Source organism: Polyodon spathula, chromosome 10 (genome assembly GCF_017654505.1).
Source record: "Polyodon spathula isolate WHYD16114869_AA chromosome 10, ASM1765450v1, whole genome shotgun sequence".
NCBI classification, from domain to species: domain Eukaryota; kingdom Metazoa; phylum Chordata; class Actinopteri; order Acipenseriformes; family Polyodontidae; genus Polyodon; species Polyodon spathula.
In genome coordinates this window covers 34,928,241-34,947,933 of record NC_054543.1, presented here as the reverse complement: position 1 = coordinate 34,947,933, position 19,693 = coordinate 34,928,241, and the positions used below count along the sequence as shown (strand labels likewise).

At 36.4% G+C, this 19,693-nt stretch overlaps 1 protein-coding gene across 2 annotated transcripts in view; it reads left to right on the top strand.

Annotated features, from left to right (window-relative positions):
* LOC121321439 (calcium/calmodulin-dependent 3',5'-cyclic nucleotide phosphodiesterase 1A-like) overlaps positions 1-19,693 on the top strand; it is a 38,617-nt gene that overhangs the window by 18,710 nt on the left and 214 nt on the right. Inside the window, exons 2-14 of one of the 2 annotated variants that reach the window (XM_041260388.1) lie at positions 3,094-3,207; positions 5,897-6,079; positions 9,773-9,839; positions 10,052-10,165; positions 10,576-10,716; positions 11,601-11,701; positions 12,585-12,710; positions 13,369-13,470; positions 13,577-13,697; positions 16,007-16,088; positions 16,480-16,600; positions 17,248-17,435; positions 17,709-17,990. In XM_041260388.1, the coding sequence (XP_041116322.1) occupies positions 3,094-3,207; positions 5,897-6,079; positions 9,773-9,839; positions 10,052-10,165; positions 10,576-10,716; positions 11,601-11,701; positions 12,585-12,710; positions 13,369-13,470; positions 13,577-13,697; positions 16,007-16,088; positions 16,480-16,600; positions 17,248-17,435; positions 17,709-17,990 (1,742 nt within the window). Of the gene's footprint in view, positions 1-3,093; positions 3,208-5,878; positions 6,080-9,772; positions 9,840-10,051; positions 10,166-10,575; positions 10,717-11,600; positions 11,702-12,584; positions 12,711-13,368; positions 13,471-13,576; positions 13,698-16,006; positions 16,089-16,479; positions 16,601-17,247; positions 17,436-17,708; positions 17,991-19,693 lie in introns of both variants that reach the window. The other variant, XM_041260387.1, reaches the window with a different exon arrangement.

Sequence of the window (19,693 nt, the reverse complement as noted above, 5' to 3'; positions counted from 1 at the left end):
TTCTAGAGTGGGTACATCATTAGCAGTGTGGTCAAATAAATGAAAAAGCAGACAGTTATTCATGTAAATTATCTGAAATTATTATTTTAAAAAGGAAGGGGTGATCAGACACACAGGATTAAAACAAGTTGTAAAAAGATATTTTTTTATTTAATATGTCAGCGTGGGGTAATATGATTATGTGACATTATCAGGGGTCAAAGGTAATTTAGAGTCATGTTTTGAGGTGTTTTTAGAACTTTAAATGGCTCAAAAATGTATTACACCTGAGATTGAAGTGTAATGAAGAAAATAATATCAATGAGCAAATGAGATACACAAAGTGGATCATATGTTTCAGAATATAGCCTCTATTTTCTTTTTTAAAGCTTTTTTTTTTTTTTAAATCTTCAATAATACATTATCGTTTGTTGGCATTGTATTAAATAAAATCTTAATTGTCAAAAAGGATGTCATTATGGTCAGTAGGTCCTTTGACCTTTTTTCAAGCTTTTCTTCTGTGGGACCAGTAATGTTCTCGTTCCATTTATGACTAGCTTATCAAGAGGCATCCGTTGTGATTGCTTCATTTGTAAGCTAAATTAATTAGACATGTTGGTAATGGGGCATCAATTCCATGTGGCTGACAGGCATTTTATTAATTGTGACTTTTCTTTTAAACTAGTTTGTCAGTATGATATTTGATTAATAGTGACATGGAGGACTCAAACACCAGATACAAAAAGGTGATTTTAAATGACAATTATTGTAAGTTGTTAATACTACTGCGGTTAACCATAGAGTGAGTTTCTGAAAACTAAGACTATGGGCTTTATTTTGAAGAAAGTACAAAGGCAGAGTTTCTAACAGGAATAAACAATTTTAATGGTATGATACTCTCAGGAAGCAGCAAGTTGCTACTATTGTCCGGATTTGTTTGATCTTGTTCATGTTATATGCCTTTGTCCTTGCTACATGATATGACCTATTATATTATAAATTTGAAAAAGATTGAGTACGAACAGCCAGTCAGATTCCAGATCTAGCAGGCTTCTAATTTGAATAGATGCCCGCTGGAACAATGAAGTGCTTAACTGTGAATTAAATTTTAAATCAATTCGCACATAAATACTGTCTTTTTCCCTTAACATTCTAATCTACAACTAATCTCTTAACATAAAAAGCTACTTAAACATATTTTCTGATGCTGGTCTAGAGACAAGTGAAATCATGTCTGTGACAGGACATCACAATGAAGGCTCAATTTGCAGCTACTGGACAGCAAATCAACAAGAAAGGCACGATTGGTCCACAATTCTGTCATCAGCTGGAGCCAAACAACAACCTCCCTCGAAACCAGCTGGATCCAAACAACACCCTCCCTCGAAACCAGCCAGTCAAACTGCCAACCCTGTTTCAGTTCTTTCCGCACCAGCCAATCCACTCCCTGCCTGCTTGAATGACGCCCCGCCTCCAACAACAAGTTTCGAGTACGACTCTATACTGCGTAGACTATTCAACAATCCTACAGTTAATTTATCTGGTAATGTCATAATAATAATAATAATAATAATAATAATAATAATAATAATAATAATAATAATAATAATAAACTGTTTTCTCTACGTCTGTGTTGTTTTTCTAATTTTGTTAGGGACTATTTTCCTCAGTGAAAGGTTACTCGGCAAAATATCAGAAGTTCAAGGTATATATAGGTTTTAAAGGTTTTTTTTTAAAAGAGAAAATAAAGAAGTAAATAGAGCCCGTCAAAGCGGGCTGTAGCGTCTGGTAGATGACCACAGCTGGAGTTATGTGTCCTGAGCCATAGCCGTGCAAAGACAGAACTCAGAGAAATTGACAAATACTATTCTGTTTACATCTCAAAGTCTTGGGTGGAAGAGGTGGATAAAACCAGTCCACCTTCCACATGATCAATACAAAACTATAGCACTTTCTATCGAGAATTGTTTAGAATGCATTTAAGAACAAAGCAAGCAATTTTCCAACAAAAGTCAATTCTAAATGTGAATGATTTTGCATAAAAGTCAGAACAATCCATAGCTCATTATTGTGACCTAAACAAAGGACAACATCATAGTATTGATTGACCAACAAAGACAGGGCCATTTGTGAGCTGCGTCATGTTGTCATGTTGTCATGTTGTTTGAATACCCTTGGGAGGGGGGGGGCATGTCATAAATCTGTTTGTTTACCTAAAAAAAAATATCTCATAAACTTGCAAGATTGTTAGAGAACATAACATTCATTTAAAATGCAGCTTGACATTAACTTGAGTGTTCGTGTTGTTATCTGGGCAGATTCATGGCAAAGTGTAGTCTAATGGCCACAGGGCACTGCTTTTTTTTCTCACTACAAGTGATGATGTCAGTTATTGTTAACAGGGAGACTGGTGTATATAATCTATAGTTGTGTGCAGTGCAATAATGAGAAAGTCAATTGCATTGATAAACAGTCTAAAATTTCAATAAGCTCTGTGTAACAATGAAGCATCGTTCCAATAAACAAAGCTAGGTTATCTCAGCTGTGTACCAAAACAATGTACATTTTAAGACTTCAATTAAACGACCCATTATGGAACATCAACATGTTATCCTTCAACTTAAAAAATCTCATTTGTTAGAGACTCTTATTACCCACCAGGCCTTGGGCAAAAACAAAGGGATGTTAGATCTATTTTAATCTCCTTACCAGTCTAACTTATTTAGTAATAATGGAGCTGGTCCTAATATAGCAGCTCAATGCATTAGAGGAGAATAAAAGATGTATGCTCTTAAAGGTCATTTTAATTATGTATTACTCGTGCTTTATTGAATGAGCTAAGTAATTGTCATTAGTACAGAAATTTCAATCAATCTTGCTTGATCATGGATTGCATACATTACAAGTATAAGTATCTTACATTTGGATAATACCAGGATTAAGTTTGATATCAACTTCCAGGTCTACAGCAGATCAGTCACAAAAATCCCTACTTGGAATTTTCACCTACACTTTTAGGAATATGAATATATCTCAATCGTTTTTGTTGTTGCCTATATTTCTCTAGAGGTAACCGAATGACCCATCAAAATCTGTATTTTATTTTTCTTTCAGATTAAGATGTCTGGTGAAGCAGCTGGAAAAAGGTGAAGTGAATGTGCTGGACCTTAAGAAGAACATTGAATATGCAGCATCTGTTTTGGAAGCCGTGTACATCGACGAAACAAGGTGAGAGCACATCTGTGAGTTATAGACTCAATGTGTAAGACATCAAAGAACCCCCACCCCCCAAAATGTAAAGGATTCAATCCTTGGCCATTGACATTGCAGCAAAAATACAAAATCAGTAAAGACAGCATAATTTAAAACAGTGGCAGTTACAATAAAAAGCTTTAGAGTGGCAGGTGGTACAGTATTTATAGTACCAGAAAGACAAAAAGCCGACAAGGATGGCAATTATACTGTAGATTTGTGTAATTGGTGAGCCTAATGTCTTTCGTTCCAGTTTCAGTGTGAAATAGCCTATTCTGGATTTCCAATATTTACGGTCTAAATTGATCTGGACCACTAAGTTACAATACCACAAATAACCAGAATCTAAAGTCGAGACTATTTAAGTTTGTCAGCATATTGGATTACTTTGCAGATGAGGGAACACAGACCTTCCAAATCAAACAATATCTAATGTTGTTCTTGTTTATATTGTAACGTGTAATCACCCCCATTGGGGTAAAAGGGGAAACAGTTTTGGGGGTGGTTCTGCATAGATGCAAGTGACAAGTGTGGTCCCATGGGTGTTTTTCACAGGTTTAATTTGGGGTTATTATAGGAGGTTGACTCTATGGAATGGTATGGAATGATTATATGGGGGGGGCGGGGGTTGTCCGAGCAGAGCTGAACTAGTTGCAAGCTTTCCAGTACACTGCTAGAATGGGCCGGTATAGTGTAAACATTTAAAGGCATGAAATAATTTTTTGTACCTGAGCAACGTGGTCCGGAGTGTGTCTGGGGTGTCAGCTGATGGGGAACACTACAATGGTGTCAAAAATTGGCATGTGTTTAACCCCACTCGGTACGGCTATGGATTGTAAGAAGTGAAAGTGGAACCAGGCCTCCAAACTCCAATGGGCTGCCTCCAAGTAGGAAACAGCACAGAGGTGATTCCTCTACAGGCATCAATGAGACAAAAACCACCTAGTTATGATGGTAAGTCCAATTAGAAGATGTATATCACCCAGCTAAATAACTGGACAGAGGAGAATAAAGGCTCATACTTGGCTACAAATTTGAAAGGGGAAGGCATGAATATTCTGGCCACTCTGCGAGGCTCTCACTCTGAGATATGGGGTAGAGCAGCAAATAGCTATTGTTAGGATGCAGTTAAAAGCAAGAAAGAGAGAGGTGAGCAAGACATTGCCATGGTTTGCTGGAGACCTTGAATGTCTTTTCAGAATAGGGGGAATACAAGATTGGTCACTTCAGCCATACAGCCAGAGTCAGGGTGGGCTAAGAGAGACAGTGAGGGCAATGCTGTCATGCATGGAAGAAGAGGGAGCGGTCTGCATACCCACTCAGAGTCAGAGACTAGTTTGCTAGGTGTGTGGTGGGGGACACGGCAATACAGGGAAGACTTCGGGAAACTGAAGGGAGCTAGGATCGTGGGGTGGAACCTGGCTTGCACAACACCTTGAAAGGCTCCAAAACAGCTCCCCTAGATGTAAAGAAACGGTTCCCTCACGGCCTGAGGATAACAGGGGACAGCATACAACCAACACAGCATCCAACACTAGTTTGAAAGACAAGGCAAAAGAGAAAGCCCGGAGCAGGTGCCAGACACAGCGGGTTCAGGCCAGGCCCACCACAAGGAACGTAAGATGGCATGCCAAGACATCTCCGGAGCTGGTTTCACCCCGAGGTGGGGACCCACCAGGAAGGGAGCGACTTCAGTGGTCTACCAGCTGGGACGGGCACGCCATCTCCGTGTCTCATCGACACTGGCGTCTCAGTGACCATTGTGAGGGCTGATGTCCTAGACAGAAGAGGGCAGGGATGGAGGAAGAGGAAGAGATAACAACAGGAGTCGCTGCAGCCAAGCGCCTCCTGGCACATGATACATGCAATGCTTGAGATGTGGCACCATGGAAGTCTCTGCCTTATTTTGGGGACTGCCCCTCTGGTTAGGGAGGTAATTTTAGCAAATCCAGGGACAGATGTGTCTGAGAGGGGGGGCAGTGTAACTATCTATCACCCCCATTGGGGTAAAAGGGGAAACAGGATTAGGAACCAACCTGCTCCCAGGGTGGTTCTGCATAGACACACAACAATGTGTGTGTCTGGGGTACTAATTGTGTTGGGGACTGCCTATAGCACATTATAGGGCTTTTGATTGACAAGTGGCAGTCCCATGGGTGTTTTTCTGGGTTTAATTTGTGGTTATGATAGGAGGCTGACCCTGTGAGATTTGGAACACAAACAAGGTAATGCAATAATAGTTGAGAATTGCTTAACATTATTATTTTCTCAAATAATTCTACATATTTCAGGGTGGCGGCAAGCAAATAGTATGATTTTGTTTTTTTCATAGACTAGAAGTGACAAGTCTTGCAATTTTCAGTGCAAACAAACCATTCAAGTCTATTTTGAAAAAAAAATGTAATTATTCATTAATAGCCTTTGTGTGTTTTGATTTGTCTAGCTTTTCGATAACTGTTCATTGTAATAACATGACACATGAATAATATGCAGTGCTGGCTGAATTTATTAAATCATTCCTAGAAAATGAAGATCAATTTGTGGGCCAGCTGTGTGTATTGCTTAGTGCACACTGCTCCACCTGCCCTCATGTCAGTCATCGTTTCTTACTGAAATAATGATTAGTTATGTGATTTCATATCAACAGACAGTATTCATATTCCAGACAGTTATTGGACACTGAAGATGAACTCGGTGAGATCCACTCGGATGCAGTCCCTTCGGAGGTTCGGGATTGGCTGGCATCCACCTTTACCAAGAAGATGGAGGTGGCTAGGAGGAGACCAGAGGAGAAGCCAAAGTTTCGCAGCATTGTCCACGCAGTGCAAGCAGGAATCTTTGTAGATAGGTAAGAATAAAATCTAACGGCACTACCACACAGGCACTCTAAGAACTGGAACATTGAAGTACTGGCAGTAAAAAAGCCTTACATTTTTCTACTTTAAAGCTGCTTAATATTGGTAAATCAAAGTACAAATGTGTGAAAAGTATAGTAATTAAAAAAACAACATTTTTAATAATGTTTTAGCACAGTGCAACAGTGAGCTTTTTTTCCCCCTCAGATTACTATATGTTCTAGTGTGTGTGGTTGTTGCAGAGATCTAATATGCCATGAGTATTTCCTGTTTCTATGGAAAATATAAACCATAGTCTAAAATATATGGGGGGGTGGGACAGAAGACCTTTCACAGCTACATTGAAGAATAGGTATGTTTCTTATAAATAGGTATGTTTCTTATAAACAATAAGTCTAATTATACCTCATTCAGATCTCAGATAAACTGACAAGGCCCCTTGCCTTCCAGTACACCTTGGCAGGATTTTCAAAAAACAGTGTTATTGTATCTAAACTCGTGGTATAGTAACAAGAGCTTTAGTAACACGTGATTTTCAAACAAAATGTGTTAATTAAGTTAATCCGTTAATTCTTTGAAATTGAGTCGACAAGGTCATTAATGAACGCATTTCTCGTTAAAAAGCTTAATTGTCGCAGGTCACGTACATCACATCCTGTCCCTACGACTTAATAAGGGTAACTCGTTAAGCAGGATGCAAGTTAACGAGGTAAAGAAAAATGAAAGGAAGCATAATTCGCTGTTATGGAAACTACTAGTGTACAGTAAGACGGCTTTCCAACCAGTGAGCACAATCAAAATTGTACATTTGTCATGCAGAATGTACATTTATTTAGAACACTGTGGCAGGGTGTGGTAAGCCATCTATCTATATTGGTTGGAATTAATTTTCTACATCTACTTTTGTATGTATTTTAGTATGTACGATTGTAGGCTAGAAATAAATATGTTTTGAAGTGTCAATTGTGTCAGTAGTTGTTAGTTTTTATACATGTATACATGGGCGTCCGCAGGGGAGTGTAAGGGGGGCACTTGCTCCCCTCCCCCCCCAGAAACTGAATTTACAAGAAAAAAAAGTTAAATGAATGGTAGATGGTACTACTCTACCGGCACCAGGCAAGTAAATGACTCCTAAGAAGAATATTAATTTAATTTAACTCTCTAAGTTACTGTTATGCAGTAGTACAGAGGGGCATCTATTCAGATGATGAAATTATGTTTTAGAAAGCTATTGGAAAGCACACCAAGCTGATCAAAAGGATAACAAGCTGGCTGTCCTGCTCAAAGGCGGGTGGACTGTCCGGGATTCTTGCACGTTCAATAGTGCAGACTACAGGAATACTATAGTAAATATAGTTATTCATTATAAATAACATGTTTAATCAGGAAACTTGTTTCCATGTCTTCTACAATATTTTTTATATACTTTTTACCCAACTCATTAAGTTATACTTAAGATTAAAATGCTTAAGTATAATTAAATAGCTTGCTGCTGGCCATTTACAAGGTTGTAATACTATACCTGTAGTAGGTGTGTTAGTGCTCCGGTTCTGGTGCCACAAAAACCAATGCATGTTGACTGTATTAAAAAATTCAGTTAGGTTGGAGCAGTGTATTTAATATGCACTTCGTTAATGCAATATCAATAGGTGACATATTTTGTGTTATAGTTGACATGGTTGTTTTTCTTTGCAAAGTATATTTATACTTGTTTCAAGTATGTTGATAAAGCACATTTTTCACATCCCTGTGTGGTTAAAATAATTCTGTAGATGTGGAGACAGTAGCTAACGTGTATTCATAAATTCCACTTACTGTGCAGCACAGTCTGTGCTCTTGAATTAAATAAAGATAGACAAGTGGAAACGTTACCTGAAAATGAGAAGGTTTCTCTGCTGCCATCTGGGCCTACGCCAGCTTAAGTCTGAGTTGTAAATGGAAAGGAGGTTTTGAAGTGTAATAATTATTACTCGATACAAAACCAGATTTCCCCGACTAGTTTTGAACACTTTGCCCCCGCCCCCCGAATTAATTCTGGTGACACCCATGTATACTTGTATATAACAGCTCAGTATATATGTATTAAGCTTTTAAAATTATGATAGAACTCCCCAACCCAATACACAATTTGTTTATAGTTAATTGTTCGGTGAATTCCTCAAGTCATGCATTTTCTCTGGTACTATTTGCTCTGCGATAAATAAACTCAACATGAATATAGAACTAGAAGTAGCCACTGAACACTTACAGTAGACTAGTATAAGAAAATGTTATAATATGTGAATACAGGCATGTGGAGGTGAAAGTGTACACTGCATACAACATTACAAATTACTGATATTTATTACTGCCATAGCCTTATCTTTTCGCCTATTGATTAGCCTCATTGTTACTGTACTTTATGCATCCATGCATCCCTTCCTGTGATGTCATTGGGCACTGTGTTCCGGGCTTACAAATTGTTAAAGCAAGTGAACAAATGTAATTTATAACCACAAGTATAAAAAAAGTCTAAAATATTTTCATAACTACAAATATTGAATTATCTAGGTAGTCATTGTATCGTCGGCGTCACAGCCACGGTCTATTTCGGTTTCAAGGTGAGTTATAGTCTTTTGTTAATTAAAACACTCCTTTTCCAAGTGCAAATTAACTCCTGATAAATTATGACAATTAACATGGATTTCCTTTTAAATTCCCATGCAAACAAAAGAAATACTGTAGTTGCAAGAAGCCGTGCTCGTTAAGATATTAACATTATTTCTTAATCAACATCATTTCAGAAATCACTTTAGCATGATTATTTAATAATGACCCCTTGAAAATGCCAAAATCAATACTACATAATGATTTGTTGATTAACACTGGAGTTATCATTTATGACTTTTTGAAAATCCTGCCTCTCTAAAAACAAATATGGGGTGTAAATTCACAACCTTACATGAAATCTAAAAAAATAAAAAGTAAAGTACTAGATGCTTAAATTCTCTACTAATATATAAAAAGAAAAAGAAAAATTATAAAGATAAATGATATGTGCTATTGCTACATACACTCATGCAAATAAGCAGAGAGAACTTATACATACTGTAAATGCATACACCTAGTGCTTGTGATTATACAATAACCACAGGCTTATTAGCTCCTCAGGCATTCTAGATCCTTGATTAATATGAGTCATGGCTGCTGATGAAGCTTACCTCTTTAGCTAATTTCTATAGGGTCACTTAACTAGTTCTGTTTTTTTTTTTTTTAAAGTTAGGTGTTTCCGCAGTTTCTGTCTGTAGCAATTATTTCTAAATACAGGCATTTAAATTGAAATCTTGCTTTGGTCGCAACTTGTACAGTAGACCAAAACCACCGGTATACTTTACATGCTTGCAAAAAAAAAGTTTTGGTTATTTAACAAAAAAAATAAAAAAAGATTATACAAGACAATCGACTACTTTTGAAAAGGATATTTAAATTGAACTTAATGGTGTACAGTTGATTAACTGTGAAATACTTTAAGGGGATTGTTAAGAAAACAATAGAGATGGTGGAATTTATAGATTTGTGTTTGATCAGACAAGAATAGGCACCATACAAGTTTGTTACCAAGTGATAATATTGCAATATGTGAGCCCCGCAGGGAGAGTAACCTGCTTCAGAAATCCATTGACAGCTTTTGTTTATTGTAATCGTAGGATGTTTCGAAAGACTTCTGTCTTGGTTGGGCTAACATACCCTCCGGCTGTTGTTGAGGTTTTAAAGGTGAGACACTATTTAATTTTTTTAATGCTGCTAATAGAAAACTGTTTCCATTATAGAGGCATTTTCAAACCTGTGCCAGCTGGTCATGTCTCCTGGGCTCTTACTGTTGACCTCTGATAGCCCTGTGTAAGTGAACCTGGTGTAAGAGCAGTATGCTTTTAATATGCATGTTTTATAATCCTACTTGCAACCAAATGTTTTGTACTCTGCAGGATGTAGACAAATGGTCTTTCAATGTCTTTGTCCTAAATGAAGTGGGAGGACATGCCTTGAGGTTCTTGGTCTATGAACTCTTCACCAGATACGATCTTATCTCTCGATTCAGGGTCAGATATGTTTTTATGATTTTCTCAAAAGGCAAAATTAGCAAAATTAAAACCTAAAATAGTCTAACAAAGAGATCCTGACTATTCAAAGGGAGGAAAGAAAATCATAATGAGCATCATGTTTTGTTGTTTTTTTTCAATGTATTTTATCAGTGTGTATTTGAAGTAAGCTGCCTTAAAACAAATCAAATGTAATGAAACTAGTATACGTTAAATTATGCGCAAGTACAATTCTGTTTGAAATTAAATGGTTCACAATTCATTGCTATGGAAATTCTTGCTTGAATACAGTCAGTGCGAGTTGCTTCCTCCTTGTGGATTCATTTATTTAGCTAGTGCTTAATGACTAGAACTTGAACTGCTTTTAAGGTTATTGGATATCAATTCAAACACCTTTTTTTCCCCTTTAGGTCCCCATAAGCGCACTCCTCAACTTTGTTGAAGCATTGGAAGTTGGGTATAGCAAGTACAAAAACCCTTACCACAACCTAGTCCATGCAGCTGATGTTACCCAGACATTATACTATTTTATGGTTCATACTGGTTTGATGGTAAGACAAAAACATAGCTATCAGTGTGTGTAACCCTTTCTATACAGCTTACTAATTAATTTATATAAAAAAAAATAATACAAATGAAATATGGGGATCTTTGAAACCTTTACAGTAGCCAAGCTCAAATTGGGATTATGTATGATTGTGAGCATCGATACAATTGTTACTGCATTTCTATTTTCTTTCTTGTTTTCAGTGTGAAATCAGTTGCCTGCACGTTAATCAAAACTGCTTCTGCCTCAACTTCACTCTATTTGCAGAAACTAAAATGAATCAGGCTCTGCTTCTGGATTGATCAAATTAGACTGGAATTGGATTTTAATTGGACTTGTGCTTCATTGTATTGAGTATAGATTATTTTTATTTAAATCTATAAATACATTTTATTTTTAAGTACTTTTTTTCTTTCTAAAGAACTTTACCTGTTGAACTGGGATCTGTGATTCCTCTATAGTTCACAGCGCTTTGAGCTTTAAGAAGGAAATCAGGGTAACAGTAAATTTTGCTTCTGTTATATATTAAATGAATTAAAAAACTGATATTGTTTGAAAAAAGCACTCTGCGGAATTTTAGTTTTGCATGAATTTGGGAATCTTTAAAATGTGCATGTGTAACATTTTTATACATTTAGTATATGGGTTTATATTTATTTATTTTTAACAGTCTAACAGCTTTTCCACACATTTCTGTGAAGTTATTTAAAAAAGAAGGCTGCAAAGTGTTGAAAAATAAATCTTTGAGCGCCACTGAGTGGCACTATATCCCAGTTTAAGCGGGATGACAGCTAGGTCATAATATTTATATTATTGAATCTCTTTTGCATTACATTGGACACATTCATATTTAAATATAAATTAAAGTTATACCGTCTTATTTAACAGCACTCCTTAACAGAACTGGACATTTTTGCAATGGTTTTTGCAGCTGCCATTCATGATTTTGAACATACAGGGACCACAAACAACTTCCACATTCAGACCAGGTAAACTTCTTATCTATCGTGGTTTTTCTTTTTTAGAGTGTCAGTATGAAATTGTACTATTATGGTTTAATGTTAGTCTAATTTCCTGTAGCATCATTCTTATACAATACAGACACATTAAGTGCAGTGAAAGAAAAAAAAAAACTATGGTTAGTCAAGAAAAATGACCTACATTCCAACTCATATTTGGGGGCGTCCCTTTCTGGGTAGAGAGCTTATTTTCACTTTGCTTTTAGTAAACCTGTAGTTCAGGGGGTTCTTTTCCAACAGGTTTATCATTTAGTTTTCATCTAACATGAAAGCAGGGGAATTCTATCTGGTGATGAAGCCCTGTGCACAAGAAAACCTTGTTTTACTGCATTAATGGCTGCAAGCTTCTTGTAACATTGTCATTAGAAATGTAATCTTTTGATTGCTACTTACTTATCATAAGAACTTAAGAACACAAGAATGACAATTGAAAGGAATGCCATTCGACCCGTCTTGCTCGTTTGATTGTGAGTAGCTTATTGATCTCAGAATCTCAACAAGCAGCTTCTTGATCCCAGGGTGTCAGCTTCAATAACATTACTGGGGAGTTGGTTCCAGACTCCCACAATTCTTGTGGAATGTTACTTTCCTCATCAGTGTCAGAATACAAAATATTTACCAGCTAAAGCTACAGGTGGTTGTAGCACCAACATAAAATGATTGATATTCATCTTAACTGGGGTCACTGTCAAAGGATGACTTCAGTGTAAGTGATTGCATTATTGAAAACAGCATTACCAAGCTATCTGTGCTGACCTTTACCAATTGTAAGAAATCATCTTCAAAGGGATATTTAATGAGAAAATTCTAAGAATAAAAAATAAATAAAATAACATGCTTTCTTTATATGTAGGTCAGATGTTTCAATCTTGTACAATGACCGTTCTGTCCTTGAAAATCACCACATTAGTGCTGCGTATAGACTTATGCAAGAGCCTGAAATGAATATCCTGGCCAACCTGTCAAAAGATGATTGGCGGTAAGAAATATTCTGTTTTAAGGTCTAACTTTTCAATGTATGACAGCTGCATTGGTGAGAGAAGTGAAGCCAGTAACTGGCATGGATCCAAGAAGTTGTGTAAATTGACAGTTACTTGGAGCAAACACTCATGATGCACTGGAGATGTCTGAATAGAAAAATGACAGTATTAATATATATATATATATATATATATATATATATATATATATATATATATATATATATATATATATATATATATATATTATATATAGTAACATATATATTATTTCAAAACCAGGTGTTGTCTGAAAACACCTTACTTTTTTTCTAACACAGTACTATTGAAAATAATATGTCCTACATTCAAAAGAACACGTGACATGGGACAGCAAGTGTTTGTGGATAAAGCTGTGCATGCTATTTGAAAAAAGAAAATGTCATTTATCACATGTAGTTTCAGAAAGCTAAGATCATTGAACTAGCAGTGCAGAATTATGCATCTCATTAATCAAAAACATATAGTGTTTTGTATGTATTCATTTCAGGAACAAGAAAATCACACGAATAACAACATGGATTAAAAGCATGATTCACTATTTCCAGATGCATCTCAAACCACTGTGGTTTCTTTTTCTTGTCGATAATATTTTTTTTTCTATATTGCTATACACAGGGAGCTCCGTACATTGGTGGTTGATATGGTTTTATATACAGATATGTCTGGCCATTTCCAGCACATTAAAAACATAAAAAATGCTCTGCAGCAACCTGAAGGGTAAGAGTGTGTTTCCTTTTGTCCATACTCTAAAGAAAATACAGAAAGAAAGGGTGGAATTGTTGCCTTCCTTATTGGCTAATCAGTACTTATCTTTGGTTCACAGAGTAGACAAGTCAAAAGCCATGTCCCTCATGCTGCATACAGCCGACATAAGCCATCCAGCAAAATCGTGGGATCTTCACCACCGATGGACAGAAGCTCTGATGGAGGAATTCTTTAGACAGGTGTCGCCTTAACACAAGATTCTTCTTTTCTTTCTGCTTGGTATACTTGGCAGCCCTCTCAGTAACCACATTGCAAACAACAAATGCTTTACTGCAGGCCTTGTCCTGTACGCATCATGAATGGCAAAACTGACAGATTCACTTTATTTGCTGTTCTTTTTTTTATAAAACTCATTATTCATTTAATATTTATCAGGGATAATTGTTTTTATTCATTTACAATTTGGAAGACTTCAGTATCTTATAAAACAATTTTCTGCAAAGCTCACTTTTCATAGTGAAAGGGGTTTTATTAGTTCAGATTCTTTGCTACCGAGGCACTTATCCAGATTTGATATGGTTTATGTCATGCTGCTAAACCTACCCAAGTAAATCTAAACAGCTTACACCCCTTTAATCAAAATGTTTATGTCTGAGGTTGAGCAGCATAACAACTTGCTCTGGCAGGGCACGTAGCATTCATTATACAGTATTGGGACAGCAGCTATTTTAAATGTTAAATACAGTAATAATTAAAAGTGATGTGCAATGAAAAGTGTTTAACCATATGTTTAAGGTGGCCTGATATCTGATAATTTCAGAGTCACCTTATTTTGTTTAATATTATCATTAGTATTCTGGAAAATTGGTGTTCTTTTTTTTTTTTTTAATAAGAAGCACGGATAAGTTTTCTAAAGAAAATGACTTTGTCGCTATCAGGTTTTAACAAGGACACCCCTCAAATTCCATTACTGTAGTTCTGTGATTACATACAGCGGCTCTCAAAAGTATTCACCCCCCCTTGGAATTTTCCACATTTTATTGTGTTACAACATGGAGTCAAAATGGATTTAATTAGGAGTTTATGCCACTGATCAACACAAAAAAGTCCATAATGTCAAAGTGAAAAATAAAATCTACAAATTGTTCAAAATTAATTACAAATACAAAACAGAAAATAACTGATTGCATAAGAATTCACCCCCTTGAGTCAATATTTGGTAGAGGCACCTTTGACAGCAATTATAGCCATGAGTCTATTTGGATAAGTCTCTGCCAGCTTTGCATATCTGGACACTGAAAGTACTTTTGCCCATTCGTCTTTGCAAAATTGCTCAAGTTCCGTCACATTGGACCTTTGGTGAACAGCAATTTTCAATTCTTTCCATATATACTCAATTGGATTGAGGTCTGGGCTTTGACTGGGCCACTCCAGGACATTGCTGGAAGATAAATCTTCTCCCAAGTCCCAGGTCTCTTCCAGACTTCAGCAGGTTTTCCTCCAGGATTTCTCTGTACTTTGCTACATCCATTTTGCCCTCTATCTTCACAAGCTTTCCAGGCCCTGATGTAGAGAAGTATACCCATAGCATGGTGTTGCCACCACCATGCTTCACGGTAGGGATGGTGTTCTCGGGATGACGTGCTGTGTTAGGCTTGCGCCAAACATAACGCTTAGCGTTGAGGCCAAAAAGCTCTATTTTGCTCTCATCAGACCATAGAATCTTCTTCCACTTGGTCTCAAAGTCTCCCACATGCCTTCTGGCAAACTCTAGCCAAGATTTGATGTGAATTTGTTTCAACAATGGCTTTCTTTTTTCCACTCCCATAAAGGCCAGTTTTGTGAAGCACCTGGCTATTGTTGCCGTATGCACAGTGTCTCCCAACTCAGCCGTGGAAGAACCTTATTTCGGATTTGCTTTGAATGTTCCTTCGTCTTCATGATGTAGTTTTTGTTAGGAAATGTACTAACCAACCGTGGGACCTTCCAGAGACAGGTGTATTTAACCTGAAATCATGTGAACCACCTCAATTGCACACAGGTGGACTCCATTGAACTAATTATTTGACTTCTAAAGACAATCGGTTGCACCAAAGCTTATTTAGGTGTGTCATAGCAAAGGGGGTGAATACTTATGCAATCAATTATGTTCTCTTTTATATTTGTAATTAATTTAGAACAATTTGTAGATTTTACTTATCACTTTGATATTATGGACTTGTTTGTGTTGATCAGTGGCAAAAAACTCCTAATTAAATCCATTTTGACTTCATGTTGTAACACAATAAAATGTGGAAAAGTCCAAGGGGGTGAATACTTTTGAGAGCCACTTTATGTAGAAACAGTCTTTTGGATATGTACTGTGTCTTGATTTTGGGATATCTAATGACTACTTGTACAGCTTTTATTTAAACATCATTGAAAAGAAACTGTATATTTTTTTTTTTTAAAAAAGCATTGATTAATAGGGTTTGTCCACAGAAAAAATAGGATTATCACACTATTTTTACTAACTGCTATTTGTGTCTATTTCTGTGTGTCTTTTTAGGGAGATAAAGAAGCTGAACTAGGACTGCCTTTCTCACCCCTTTGTGATCGCAAGTCCACAATGGTAGCCCAGTCACAGATAGGTTGTGTTCATTTCTTTCTTTCTTTCTTTCTTTCTTTCTTTCTTTCTTTCTTTCTTTCTTTCTTTCTTTCTTTCTTTCAATTGATATGGAACTTGTTAGTAGATGCCTAGTTATCTAGGTAAATGCGTTTCAAAATGTATTAATACCTCCATGCACTTTATCCAAAAATATCACATAATTTAACACTAGCTTCACTATGTAATTGAAACAATACTACAGAAGAATCTATGTTAGATGGCAGAATAATATGCTTAGTATCGAGAGATAGGTCAACATTGATTTGGCTGTTTTAAGTTGTTCTTTTGTTTTTAAATGGTGATGCCAGTCCAAATACATGTACATAAAAGAACTGCAGATTTAAGTAATATCTAAATAATGTTGTTGTCTATAGGTTTTATTGATTTCATTGTAGAACCAACTTTCTCTGTTCTGACTGATGTGATGGAGAAGATAGTAACTCCTCTTATAGAGGAACATGTCCATTCGAGGGGTTCTGGGGTCCAAAAGCCCAGGTTAGTGTTTTTTTTTTTTTTTTCCTTATGTAGGAATTATGGTTTTTGTGGAATGTTGTTATATTTGGTACCCCATCATTGCAAATTCATACATACATCAGTTATGTTAATACACCACCCCCTCAATATATATCGCGGGTGTCGGGGTACAATATAAATCCGCTATATATCGAGTGGGGCGCGATATAACGAGAGACCCATAGAAAAACAAATAGGCTAATAATAAATACTGCACAACCAAACCTTCATTTTATCGGGAGCCTCATTTTTTGTATGAAAAGCAGCACACTGTTTGAATTCGTACAGCGGAGGGTAATTGCTTCTCATCAACTTCAGTCTCCAATTAATTTCATGAGTCTTCCTCTCCGTTCTCAAATCAGCACAAACCCACAACATTGAAAGAATCTATTCCCAGCATAGGACTAGGAGGCATCATGCTAGGGAGATGACATCACTGCCTTGTGATTTTTGCTAGTGCATTTTTGCCACACGTGAACACCTCGTTAGCTAAAATAGATATTTAATTTGCTTTGTGTTATTATGCAATATGTGTGTACATGCAGAAAATTTAAATAAGTTCTTATTTTAAAAGGCTTTAATTTTAAACTGATCCCCATTGATATAAATACGCTGCACTGCCTTTTCAGCTTGAACAGCGGGCGAGCAGGCGGTGTTGTTGAAGCTGTACAAAAACACAGTAAAAAGATTTCCACAGAAGTTCAAGGGTCTTCCACAGACTATTCCTTGGCCAGCATAGATCTGAAAGGTTTCAGGTGCAAATGGGTGGATATAATGCATCAGAACAAGGAGAGATGGAAGGAGTTAGCTGTTCAAGGTATGGATATTCATTAGGTAATGCTGAAGCAAATATCAAATAAATACAACTAGATCCAGTTGGGGAAACCAGTGTTTTTGGTGTACCAAAAAAGAAAAAGAAAAGAAAGAAAAGAAACAGTTTGAATTATCATTATCAATAATGTGATAATAATGAGAAAACATCAATTGTTTAAAACGTGAAGCAGTTTGTAACCTATGGGTTAATATTTAATCACAGTTGTCAAATTGTTTCCTTCGTGTTTCATTTACATTCCTTGTTCTATTTTCAAAGAACAAGCAAGAAAAGAACGAGAATCAACCAACAACGACTGCAAGCACAGTGACAAGAAAAGTGACGTCACAGAAATTACAGAAATCAAATTAACAAGGACAGATTCTGAGAAGGACAGTGAATCAGAGTTGAAGTCCCCCTGTGAACTGAACCAAACTTCTTGTAATTCTTCCCAGAACTCTAATTCTACTTCTGCGCCACAGAGGACACTGCAACAAGCTGGTTCTTCACTTTCTGATTCCACTGCTCAGGAATGTGTCTCTGACAGACCCCCATGGAACGGTAATTTCTTTAACAATGATCAGGTTTTAGCAGAGCCAAACCACTGCCCGTACATCACAAGGCATACTGGCTCTTTAACATTCTGTGTCACAGGATTCCCAGTGCAAAAGGAAGTCTATGACAGATGGACATTTTTTGTGGTGTGGCATTTTATAGCTGATTCTTTTCTATTGACATGTTTATCTAATGGAGTGCTGTGGCAGAGTGGACTTCTAGAAACATGTTAAATAATGGATTCTGCCCAGGGGGCAAAGAGTTTTAATCAAGCCAAAGGTCTATGCATGAGATTTAAATTAGGCATGTGCTATACAAGCAGCTGCCTCACTTCTCAAAAACCACAAGGTGGTGCATGTGAGTCATGGCTGTGATGCAGTTATTTATGGTGACAACAGTAAATGCCAAGAGAGGTATCACACTGAATGCTGTTCCAGTCTTGGCAGTCATCATTAAAACAAATATCCCACCTTGTTATTTTGGATTAGAATATATTGTGGTTGTGAATTCCTTAAAAATAGCTAAGATTTAGGGAGCCTTAATTATGAATAGCCTTCTTGTTAAAATATTCTGCATATGTATTTCTTGTTTCTCCCACTAAATGAAATACAACTTTGTGAGGTGTACTGTATATCGGCAAGTGTTTTTTTTTGTTTTTTTTCCCCCTTGTATTTTCATTTTCATGCTCTTTTAAACATTCTAAATTCTTCTGCATGTCTTCTTAAATTCATTGTTTGTGAGTTCTCTGGATAGTTTGGTTGAATGTCCATGGCTTTATTTTGAACGTATTTTATTCTCCGTTGTACTGTGCTTGTTGTAACAAGAGTAATAATGGCAGTGGGTTGTTTTTAAATGAAGCTGCCAACCAGAGAGTGTCATGATGCAGGAACAAGTATATTTTAAGATGTGTATTTTTTGCAAGTACTTCTCTATATACATCAAAATTCCAAGGATATATATTTTTTTAATGTAGCGTTCTGTTTGTATGGCAACATAGAATATATTAACACATTATAAATCACACAAATTAAGATTGCATTCCGGAACTTCCATTAGATATAAAACAAACATATTTCTGTTGTTTTGTTAACTTTAGAATTCTGATTTCTTACACATGTTTTATAGTTTACTTAATATTCTATCTCAATACATGGGGCAAGGATAAAGGTAAGATCTTATGACACAGGACTTTTAATTAACATTAAAGCTGTTTAAACAGCCACACAGTGAGGTCTTTTGGCCACAGAATGTGCAATTACTAGAGTAGAGAAGTCGTCCGCCATTATGTGCCTTTGCAGAATCCATTGAACATCAGAGTGTCAGTGAATTATGTTACAAGACAGCAAAGAAACTGTTCAAAAGACTAAACGCTCAACTTAGCAAATTCTACCTTGAAGCCAGTGCCATTTGCTATGCTTGATTGTTAAAAAATGAGAAATAGCATCTCTTGTTGCCTGCAATGGAAACGGCAGAATCATCTGATTCTCTCTGGATTCAGGCAAAGTAGAAATATGATCATAAGGAGGCTTTGGTTTTTAATAACTTGCTTTGACCATAAGTATCAACTTTCATGATACACATTTTAGACAAAGCAATGCATTCAGTTTAAAATGTACTAAATGGACTTACAACTGCACTAGCTTTTAAAGAGATTTAATGTTGCTTTTAGGGCATTTAAGTTGCTGTAATCAAGAATTCACCAAAGGAAA